The sequence below is a fragment of the Tetrao urogallus genome, assembly GCF_951394365.1.
Source record: "Tetrao urogallus genome assembly, chromosome: 4".
Taxonomy (NCBI): domain Eukaryota; kingdom Metazoa; phylum Chordata; class Aves; order Galliformes; family Phasianidae; genus Tetrao; species Tetrao urogallus.
In genome coordinates, this window is record NC_136817.1 from 53,216,718 (window position 1) to 53,229,346 (window position 12,629).

At 34.0% G+C, this 12,629-nt stretch overlaps 1 protein-coding gene across 1 annotated transcript in view; it reads right to left on the reverse strand.

Annotated features, from left to right (window-relative positions):
- The window catches only part of TBC1D19 (TBC1 domain family member 19), a gene marked incomplete at its 5' end in the record, with an annotated part of 46,022 nt that overhangs the window by 12,130 nt on the left and 21,263 nt on the right, over positions 1–12,629 (reverse strand). Inside the window, 3 exons of the mRNA XM_079534560.1 lie at positions 641–703; positions 1,174–1,248; positions 9,597–9,709. Of these exons, the coding sequence (XP_079390686.1) occupies positions 641–703; positions 1,174–1,248; positions 9,597–9,709 (251 nt within the window). The remainder of the gene's footprint in view (positions 1–640; positions 704–1,173; positions 1,249–9,596; positions 9,710–12,629) is intronic.

Consider the following 12,629-nt stretch of genomic DNA (forward strand, 5'->3'; position numbering starts at 1 on the left):
AAAAAACAAGGGAATGTGAAGTTTGCTGCATGACATTTATGTTGACACTGCAATCAAGTACACATTAGGAAATTCATAAATGTAATCTCCTTCTGTTCGAGGGTATCTGACAGGCAGCAATGAAGATAATTCTGCATAAATTAGCTGTATTCCCTATTGCAAGTAGCAGCTTTAGTATGGGAGGAAGCTTAGAAGTAACCATACACATCATTACCTTACGCAGAACCAACGTGTTCAGTTTAAAAACAGGTCAATAAAATATCTTTTGTGCTTATTGTAGTATGTCACAGTAAGAGCTGTAAAGCAAAGTTTTTGTTTTTAAACCGGAAATTCTCAACTCTTGATATCTCTGTGTGCCACACCTTCTGTTAATCATTTTTACTGTTACCAAGCTAGAAAAAGAAAGAATATAGCTGACTTCATATTTTTGGTATCGGAAGGATGATTGAGGGTCCTTCAGGAGTTTTTAGAAGCAAGTCATGCTTAATCTGTCCAAACGTACAAGGTTTGTTTGCAGCACTGATACTCTGAAGGGAAGATACACATAATGCAGCAAACACACATCTGTCGAGGGTCCTGCTATATACTGCCACAGCAGTGTGCTCTCTAGCTTCTCTGATAGAAAAATGAAGTTACATACCTGATATAAATAATCCTCAAATACAAAATAGTAGTCATCATTGCTCGCCGTTAGCTTTACATCCTGAAATTAAAAAATGAATCAGTTTGAAGGTGAAAGACTGAACTAAACACAGTGGTAGGAAACACTGTTTCACCACTTAATAATGAAAAAGCTTATGGTTAAGCATATAATCCATACTGTAAAATGCAAAACCAAGATATTAAGTGGATTACTGAAGTATTTAGAATTGAAATTTGAAACAGAATCATTTGGGCCCCAGTGCTATTTTACTTCAGAAATCATTTATTCCTCAAAATGAAGTTACTGTTTTCTCTATGACTGTTTCTTCTACAGTTTAAACAAATGTCTTACACAAGAGCCATTGCAGGAACAAGGAGAGAGATTACAATAATTCACTGTAATCACTCTGACACTTCTTAAAACAAAACTATGCAACATTTTCTTTGTTAAAAAAAAGAAAACAAACAAAAAAACCCTGCAAACAAGATACTGCTGTGATGACTACATAAATCACTTAATGGGTTACTTACTTTGTAAATCAAGCTGTCCACTAAAAGGTCATGCTGAATCACATTTGACTTGAGCTGCTCATAATACAAGATATCCTAAAATTGAAAATATTATCATCATCAGTCGGAGACAAAATTGTAATTTATGTTTAAAGTACGAAAGATGATTTCTAAAAATAATAATACAAAGAAAAATTAAAAGCATGTATTGAACTCAAAGTCTCACTGCATAATTTAGGAAGCACTCTATAGCTGCTTAAAAGGCTCCAGAGATGAGGCATGTATTTGAGACTTCATAAAGTGAACTCCCCTTTATGTTTATTCATTTATTACATAATTAATAGGATGAGAATGGAGGAACTAATTCAAACCAAAGATTCTCATCTTCCAACTTTTGGGTCACTAAACAGTCAAAACTGTTTCTATAATAAAATCACTGCCATATTTCTTTAGTTGTTAACCTCTATTTTCAAGCACCTCTCCATTAATGAGTTATGTCATATCTTCTAGTGTTACTGAGATGCAGCAAATATTTTATACTAATCTGAGTCTCTACATTTTTAAAATGTTGAAAGATTAAATCACAATTAAATATATCAAAAATCTTGTGAAGAATACAAATAACTCAGATTTGTTTTAAAACTTGAATTACTTCCTGAATGCATACATAAGATGAATACAGGGGAAACAACAAGAAATTAAAAGAACAAACATTTCTTTGTGTTTTTTATTTTATCCCTTTCTTCTTAGAAAGAGCTTGCAGTGGAAGAAAGAGATGTGACGTCTTGCACTATCCTCATGTAATTCATAAATACATCTCTGCCATTATGCCAAGAATTGAATATTATTGTTTCAAATTGTTTTAGATGAATTTGTAATAACATATTAACTAAATTATCAGTCCCGAGGTCTTTACAATGTCTTTTTTTAATTTCAGTGTGTTTCTCCTGACACCACAGAGATGTCTGTATATTACTAGATTTACATAATATTGCTGATTCCTTTGCAAAAGATGCAAGACTGGAGTAAGGATTTCAAGAAAAAAAAAAAAAAAGAGAAGGTGAAATTTGAAGACAGCATTATAGAAGGAGAGAATGAGAGAAAGTAGAGAGAAGGCCCCAAGGAACATTGCAACTGCTCTTTGCGCTGATCAAAAACTGGCAAGTGGTGAATAGCATGCACTTAGAAAGTTATTAGAATTAATACAGCACTTAATTTGAAATACATTACACTTAATTTGAAATGAGGATAAATGCATTATTCCTTAAGTACTGGTAGCTACCATAGGGAATGAGGGGATGGAAAAAAAAGGTATAAATAGTACACTAATTCTTTAGAAAGGGTGACACAAATATTTACTAAATATAAACTAGTAGTAGTCTGAATGTAGCACAGTTTTCAAATGCTACAGATAACTACTCTAATATTCATGTTAGAATTTTAAAGCATTAGTATATATAAGTGCAGCACTGTTGAAAAAATAATACATGAAGTTTTTCTGTTTTTCTTTCTCCTATCTCAAATACCTGCACATATTATGACAGATGAAGCTTGCAAAAAACAAACAAACAAACAAACAACAACAACCAGCACTCAGCATATTGTGGAATTAACTGTTTCTACTGTTATGCAAGTAAGATGCCTTAAAGGTATTCCACAAGCACTAACGTGCTTGATATTTCACAAAGTTTATAACCGAGGCAGCATTCAAATCTGTTAGGAAAAGTATAGCCAATTTCTCAAATATGCATAACCAAATAGTAAGAAGAGTTTTGATTTCAAGAAAATATTCTGAAAGAATGGGAAGAAGATGAGTGGTTTGCTGTAGGTGTCAACTTCTCTTTAAAATCTAATCATCCAAAAAGATTCCAAACTACAGATACTCAAGGCAGCAAGGTGATGAACTCTGAAGCTCACTTCCAACACTGGAATGAAGTCCAATTAGAACATTCCAAGATTAGAATGAAGTCTTCTGTTGCTCTATATAGGCAAGAAACAGCAAGACAGTTTGTGTAGCATAGTCTGCAGTCAAACAGAAGCATTATGATCTCCTTTTCTACAAACCAAAAAATGAGACACAAAAAGTTTAACTTATTTACAAATAATCACTCAAAGAACTCACGATAGAGATAGAACTGAACTAGAATCAGCAGTTCTTCATCAATAATTTTCAAATAATTACATGTTCTTTAGTAGAGAGCTGTACTAAACAGCACAACATAAGAAGCTGCGATAAATTTCTTCTTGATTGTCATCAGGCTCCCATGTAATTATGGGCCAGTTGTTTAGAGTAAGATTCAATAAAGCAAGAATTGCTTGTTTCAAGGCACGCAGGCTGCTTACACACTGCAAGAGTTAGGCGGCTCAGAATACCAGTCAGAAAAAGGAAGCCTCTCTGACAAGAACAGTGTTACTTCACATGGTGACAATCCACAGGGAACCCCCCAGAAAAGTACATCTTGAGCCTCTTCAAGAATTGAAAGGCTTCTGGCCAACAGGAAACCACAGCTTGGAGAACTCTGATTAACAGAACTCTCCTTTCTTGCTGGGGAAGTTTTGGTCACGCTCAGAATCATATCTCCAAGGATATTTTATACATATATGGTACAAATATCATGTCTTGAGCCACTCTTCTGTGTTGCCTTTCTAGTCACTATCACTTGCAACCTAACTAGCTTACGATAATACAAATCATGCTTCAGTAGCATCTGATCTTGCAGATTATGAAATCACCCTAGAATTGTGCATTTAGATCAGATGGATTATGTCTTCAGAGAACTGTAAAGTCAATAGGAAAAGTACCTGAAGTTACTGCCCTCAAAGCTCAACAGCAAATGAGTGACATTTTTACTTAAAAATTCCCAAATAAAAAATGTTCCACCCATTGTTTTTCAGATTTATCTATTAACCTCTTTGCCTTGCCTGCCCAGAGGCAGAGATAATAGTGTTCATGTTTCATGATCTGTGAAGCTTCATGAGTTAATGCTCATAGGCCAATTCAAGCTTTTAAGTTGCTACGTATATGTAACTAATGCTGTATATTTAAATGCTGTATATTTTGCTTACATTTAATCAGAGTTTCAAGCCAAAAAGATCAGGTTGCATTAAATAACTGTTGTAAGTCTACATTATTTTTAGTCTTTACAATGTTCTCAGGCATAAAACACAGAAAACGTTTAAAAAATACAATAAAATCCCATTCCAGTTACTTAACGTAAGTCAAATACAGTCCCAAATGTCTGCATTTTACTTGAACAAACTGAATTCTGCTACAACTCTGAAAGCCAAAACTATAATGTATTGTTTAGAAAACAGAAGCAGCAGCAGAGAACATTAACAACTTCATCATTTAGAACTTGTTTGTACGGCACAAGGCTGAGCTTTTTTCCTTGGTGCTTGTTTTGCTACTGAAGGAAAACATTAAAAACAAATTTTTCATCGAATGCATTGAGAAGAGTTAATTTAGCGATATCAGATGGATCTGTCAGTTTCCCAGGAAACCTTACATAAACACAGCATCAAAGAAAGAACAGACATCAAAAACAAACTGAATGCTAAATCCACCTGAACTGACTCTGCAAGTGAAGGTTAGAGGCAATTTCAATCATAAACAGAGCTCAGATGGATGTCAAGATAACATCAGAAGAATAAAAGCAAAACCTGGCATTCAAATATGAAAGTATATCAGAAGAATCAAATCATTCAATTCTTTTAGAAAAGATTGAAAATATTTCTAAATTGAAAACTAATTATCTATCTATTTCAGACTTTGTTGTAGCAATTTAAGGAATGGTCTCAGCTTTCCATTTTATAATTTTAAGGAATCTTAAAATATTACTTAATAAAGCATGACTAGAAGTTTAAATAAAATAAAATCTAACCAACAACCATAGACAAGATATAGCCACCATTTATTTCACTGAATAATAGCTAGCTAAATTATATCACATTAACATTTGAACTGCAGAATATTTAGAGACAACATAATACCCAAATTACAGCTGACAATTTTTCATGTGTTATCAGTAAAGACTGCCTCAAAATGCACATTAGCTGCCTACTTATCCACTACATGCTGAAAGAAAAAAAATGATAATATGGATGATACTACTGAATGTGCTCATGAACAGTTTTTAGCTGGAGCACATGTTTTATAAAGGTGTTCGTGAGAACTGTCCCTGTTTAACCATGAAAATATGTATTTTCTATTTCTGGGTATTCTAGGATGATAAACAAGCAAGAAATTGGAAAGACACAAAGCTCTACGCTTCGGAATAAATGTCCTTTGACAGTGTTTTTGTAGCTATTTTGCCTCGGAGAGACAATTTGAGCCAAACTCTGTAACAGAGAATTTTTCCTCAACACTTCCTACTGTGGGATGCATCCCAAATTAATGACAAAGTTTGAAGTTGCCCTTCATTATTGGTAATGGTTTATAACTAACCCACAAAATTTTAGAATACTACTAAACTTGGATGGAAAATATTCAGAATAGCCATATTCTGTCTCATTAAGCAGAAAGTCAAAGGCAATCTTTTCTTTTAAAGAGAAAATTAACAACTTGTCTTCCCTACCAGCAGTGGCGCAGAAGCATCTTACAAATGATGGAAACCTACAGTGTAACTTCTACTACTACAATGGCAAAATGAAGCTCATGACTGAATGGTACTTGATGAAACAACCACCCTTTACTGTAATCTGAGAAAGAGATTCCAATAATCTAATGTTTTCTGTTACAATTTCCTTGTTTTAATTTCTCCAGAAGTGCTTCTTCCAGAGAAGAAAGTGATGTGAAGGCAAAGAGCTATCTTTTGCTAGACATGGAAACACGGTTACCAATTTATATGCAAAAACAAGAATTCTTCTAAAAATACCCCTAGTTGAGGTTAAACAGTGGCTCCAAGGCACCAGTTAATGCTATCTCTAGAGCAGTGTTTTGCACTAACCTTTTCCCTTCATAACTAGCAAACTACTAAACTATATTTTATGTTGGCTTACCAGGGTCCATAGATTTTCCTGCTATTATTAAAATATTTTTTAAAATCACAAATAAAACTAACCATTTAAATACTGATCCTTTCATCTCAGCAGTCAAAATAACTTGACATTAAATTGAATTATTGTGCTGCTTTATTCAGACTTAGAACAAATTTAGTGTTTTGATATGCAAGGAACAACTTTACTGGATGTACAAAGAACTGAGTTCTGTACAAGAACAAAAAGGATTCATAATGGATGTAATACAGTGCTCATATCACATGTTTACCAGTTTCAATGCAGTTTTGTTTATTCATAATGAATCAAAGAGCTGTTTGGATTATGATCCAAAGCTGTAGTCCTTTTCAGTAGACTCCTGTGAAATGTAAAACATATCCTCAGTCACAGTGACAACAGTGTTACTAGGTTCTCAGCTTTTTGAACCGGGGAGATCTGAGTGGGAATCTAAGGCTTCTGATCCTTAGCCTACTAGCTGTACTGATGTTACATGCTGCTACATAATGCCCTATTACAAACTTCGCACCTCACTCGCTTATTATGTTTTTAAACCTAGAAAGTTACACTCAGTAAAAGCTGCATAAAGTAAAGCGTTACTAATTTCTTTGTGCTAGACTTCTCAGAATTAAGATTTCCAACCTGTTAACTCAAAAGTGTACAAATAAATAAATAAATAAATAAAGGTATGAAATAATTTTAAGAAAAAAAAATTTCTAAGCACTGTTTGAACGTGAGTGCAGTGGATGAATAGGGTAACAAAAGAAAGGGGGGGAAAAGAGTATTTAACAGATTTTTAGTAACTGCATGCCATGTTTGGTGCAATGAATGAGATAGATGTCCCACAGGAAAACCTGAATCACACAGTCACAAGGTCATATAATTTTATACACACATTCACACACACACACACACAGCAAACTGGACTGACTGTACAGACTACTATGTGATAGTAGTAGATAGGCTTTTAAAGGCTTGACTTTTCAACCTCAAAAATGCTTTTTAAACAGTTTCTCTAAAACATACAGATACAAATGAAAACTAATAAACAATTCATTGCTAGGCAGTGTTTTTAAAAACATCTAAATAACTACTCAGAACTTACAGTTGCCAATTATACTGCTAGATTGCCAGTATTATCCCTTAGTTGGCTGTGTACTGGCTTTATACAGAGGCTGAGCTTTATTGAATACTTTTTTCCAAATAACAATATTTGATGCTAGCACACACAATGCCTATCATACCAAACACTTGTAACTTTTAGCTTAAAAGAAGGAAATCATGATTCTTTTGAATAGACGCACATATCTATAAATGTAATAGATCCTAAACTGCAGATCAAAAATATTACAGTAAGAAATCCTTGCAACCACACAATTCAATTCTAGGAGAGAAAGAATACATATGAGGTAGAAGGGGAAAATGTATTAGATAAACCAATAAAGCCTAAAAAAACCACAGCAGACTGAAAAAATAGCCCCAAGCATCTGAAAACTGCTTTGCTATATTTTATAATACTCTGGCAATAGTTACGTCAATACTTCTGTGAAACACTAACAAAGCATAAAGTCAACTATGGGTATTCAGCTTATAACACAGCTACAGTGTTGTCATGTGCTACCCCACCAGTCTACAAGCAGTTACTAAGTTTCTCTGTCAGAAAGCCTATTCCTTTAATGCATTTCACACTCAAAATCCACAAAGCAATTGTAACTTATAGCACAGGACAACAAACGCTATGCTACATCATGCAGAAATAGTCTTGGAAAATGTCATCTTAGCATACTATACAAACATTTGTAAACTCAGTGTTTTAGTAGATATTCTCCAATATAGTGTATCTTTCTACATTTACAATCATTTCTGTTCTATGTGGAAGGATGTGGGGGATTTTTTTTTTCTCTCTCTTTTCCAGTTCCTCATTTCAACAATTTGAAGCTGTTGACAAATTTGCAGTTCTACATCATTTCATCCGTCCTCACTTACCATTTTTTCCTGAGGTTTCTCATTCTCCAGCCACTTGACATCACCTCAGCTGCACCACAAAGCACTGTCTCACCGTAATTCCCTACGTATAGCTAAATAAGATCATTCTTAAGGCTCTCAACCCTGTAGAATATCTCCTGAAGGAGAATGTGAAAATACAGCTTGTTCCCCTTTAAAAAGAAAAGTGACTGTTGAGCTGTCCACATCAATTTCAGGAACTAGATTTTGATAAATTTATTTCCATACTAGCTCATGCTTTACATGAACATAATGTGAAATATTCTATCTTTTTATTATTATTATTTTATTGACTTTCAGTCATCAAAACATTTTACTTTTTAAATTATTATTATTATTCAAATATTTCACTTTCTACATTAAGATAAAGATGCTCTGAGAGCACACAGGACTTAGCAGGATATAAACAAATGCAGTCCAACCAACAGCATTAATTTCACATGATAATACTCCTGCTCTCTTAAAGAGAAAGACTTCTAAACTTCAAGTTGATCTAATAATTTCACAGAACTAAAGTCTTGTGTTAAGCACCTTGATTAAGATTTATAATATTTTGTTACTGTTTCAACAGCTTCTTCTACAGAAGATTTAATCTTTATTTACTAGAAACAAAAGCCTGCTCGAGTTTTTCAAAAAAGAATAAGCTAAGTAATTCCAATTCCAGGCCAAATAATTTTAATAAAGACTTGTTTTTGCACAAATACTTGCTAAGTAAATTGTCAACAAACAGGATTCAGGTTTATTTTTAAGGATAAGATCTTATCAATGTACTCTGTACTTACCAGCCTCAGAGTTGTAAGAAAATGACAACAGCTTCAAAGGACATGAAATACAGTAAAATTGCCACATGTGTGACTAAACTTACATCTCTGCATGTTATTTTAATTGAAATCAAAATATTGCATCAAAATAGTCACAATTCTGAAATGACTTAAATAAGGATCTAACTTCCTATGGTATGAATATACTAGATATACTGATCGTCTTCTAATACTGCAACAGATTTCATTCTTGAGGACTTCACAAAGTAACATGACAAAATGCTGCTGTGCAAACAGGCATGAAAACAATCCACAAATATACAAGATATGTATATGCAGACTATGACTGGTTCTAACAGCCAGGAAAAAGGCACACGCGTTTTCTTTTTATAAAACTTCAGAGAATTTCATCTTTATGAGACTTCTTTCTTGTCTCCTCTGAAAGAAACCATTAAGGAAAAGCTCAGAAGCTAGGTAGATCAAATAATTAGTCTGTTCCATAGTATTTTGCTTATATACTTAGAGAAGAGCCTAAAAGTCTTTACCACAACACTGAGGTTTCTGAAAGGAATGTGTATCAGTTAGTGCGAAAACTCAGTAGAATATTTCATTATCTTTTTCAAGAACAGAAAAAATGTGTTTTCACACACATACACCTTCACATTTTGCTCTCACTTTGTCCCTTACCTCTGGCTGATTAGAAATATTCAGAATGAGGGCCCATAGATCAGCTCGGAGTGCTGTTGGACATCCCTGACGAACATATTGTTGAGCTGCAGCACTATCTTGTTCTGCTAAAACTGTAAAAAATGAAGCAAGCAATAAACAACAGTAATTTAAGATTTCCAAAGTTTATCAGACTATCAAGTTCCTTATTTCTCAACTGCTATTTTATAAGTACTAAAAATCGAATGTATACCAAAAATAACAGAGTTCTGTAACATTTCTATGTATTTGAAATGGACATTAGTCTGGATTCAAAAATAAAAATAGAAAAAAAAAAAGTATTATAAAGAAACACATTTCATTGAAATTTAATGCCTTCCTTTTTTCTGCTTATGTAGCTTATCACAGTTTTCTGTGCAAGCAATCATTTGGAAATATTTGTTTTAGGTGATATTTGTTATAAGCAAAGAATTCAAACATCTATTTGACAAATAAATCACATACATGCAAGTAATAAAGAATGCAAGAGAGTAAGGTTAGTACTAGATAGCATTTGATAGTGTGAGTGCAGTTTAGCCCTATAAACATATAACATGAAGATTCAGGAACAGGGTGAACCGCCTAGTTTACCATGTTGTAAACATTAACTAAAGAGAAAATATTTAAAAGGCCTGGTTTCCACAATTCAGTTTTGAAGTAGCTCTTTGGGAAAGAAAACAATCAACATTCTGTCGTTAGCAGAGGAATAGCACTTAGATGTCTTTACTCAAGCCCAGTTGCAGCTTCTAGGCTGACACCAAGTGGAACAAGCGATCATATATAGCCACAAAATACTCCAGTAGGAGTGTTATCTTATATCAAATATGAGATTGCTACTTACTCTGTTTTCTTACTGCCCCTATTTTGATGTTAGCTATCTAGAGATGGGTTTGGGAGAATATTTCTGTGAGCTGATTGACTTTTGCAAAGTGTTTGAATATTTTAGAAAGTACTGTGAACCACAATGTAAATAAATTTCAAGACGGAAAATATTGATCTCATTGAGGCAATTATGATACTCAAATTGATGTTGGATTTTTCAGCTCGATTAGTAGTATATGATTAAAAAACTAAGTTGCGATAGATAGTAAGAACAAAAAAACTTAACTGCCCACAGATCAATACTTTCCTGGTAGTGAGCCGCTTTCAAATCTGCATCCTCCGATTTTTCAGCAGTCTCAGAAATAACTTGCTATTCTAAATTTAACTGTATATTAAAATCACCATATCAGTCTTGTAATGGAAGGATGAAGTCAGATTCAAAAACCTACTGAATTGATTCCTCTCTTTTTTCCTCTCTTCCTCTCTCTGCCAATTTTTTGTTTAACCTGTAGAGCTCTAACACAGATGTTGTGTGATCTCCTCTTCTTCCCCTAAAGAGCAAAATTGAAAGACATTCCTGCAATTTCCACAAAACTTCAGAAAAGACTGTGACTCATCACTGCGTCTATGAGCGTTTACCTTGCCATTTTTTACTGAGACACAAAGTATGAAAAAATAGCTTTTTCACATACAAGATGAGTTTTTCAATATAATTACGGAATTACAAATTAAAATACAATAATGGCAGCTCCTCACACTAAGTAATATTTCACATAAGAGAAAAATCAATGCATCTGTGACATGCAAGGTCATAAACAATATCCAATGGAGCATGGAGAAAGATTTCCCTTGAATGAACTTAAATATTCATGGTCAAGCCTTTAGCTTGCAGTTTTACAAGATTCTGTGTCTTTGCACAGATACAAAGCTAAGACAATCTGTGTAATAGAGCCTGCTCTACACAGACAAGAGATGAGCATTAAAAATTACATTGTGTGGGGGTTTAAATCTCAGTAAGGCTTGAATAGAGATTTTTTAGGGGACAAAATAGAGAAGAACTGGGATTGTTTAGTTTGTAGAAGAGAAGGCTCAGGGAAGACTTTATAGCTCTTCAGCTACCTGAAAGGAGGGTGTGATGAGGAGGAGCTCAGCCTCTTCTCCTATGTAACTAGTGATAGGACTAGAAGGAATGGTCTCAAGTTGGGCCAGGCTAAGTTCAGTTTGGATATTGGGAAATACTTCTTTGAAGGAGTGGTCAAGTGCTGGAATGGGCTGCCCAGGGAACTGGTTGAGTCACTGTCTCTGGAGGTGTTCAAGGAACATTTAGATGTTGTACTAAGGGACGCAGTTTAGTGGGAAATATTGGTGGCAGGTGGACAGCTTGACTAGATGATTTTTGAGGTTTTTTCAACCTTGGTGATTCTATGATTCTATGAAGAGGGAGATGGACTCTACCCTAATAAGTTGCACTGGACCAGAGAACAGACAATGGACAAACCAAGAACCACAAAAAGAGAGGAAAAATAGAAAGATCATTGATTGGTCAGTGAAACAACAAAAGGGAGTGAAGGAGTTTTGGAATTGCATCAACCCCCTTTTTTTGTTTGATAAAGTTTAAAAGGAATCACAAGGTACAGTAACTAATGGGTATTGCTGGATTTCAAACATTGTATGTATGCTTATAAAATCAAATCTGAACTAAGAAATGTTTATTCTTTTCCAGATCACTTCTCATCCTTCAAGGAAACTCCTGAACATTTTCAGAAAAAAAGGTGTATACATGGTGGTTAAGTACTGCAATATTTAACAAGTTCTGCAGTTGCAAATAAACATTAAAACATTCTTTTCTGATGCAGACGTAAAACCCATTACACTAATGAGAACTGTGTATGCACGGAAAGGAGTCCAGAACCTTTTGATTTTAAAATGAAATTCAGCAGTGACCTAAGTTATCACCAAAAAGCTGCTGTCTATGCTTCCTATTTGATTTTAATGAAATATCTGTGGAACTATTTATCTGATAGCTACTGGTAGTCTGCGATGCTTCCTTTTCCATCCTTGTTTAAATTACAATGTTATTATTGACTATGTTTTGTTCTAGTCTGCCTAAGTTGTTAAAATTCTAAAGGCGTATGAGATATAAAATTACTGGATGTATTTGTTACTAATCAGTTTTTTTGTTTATTTTACAGA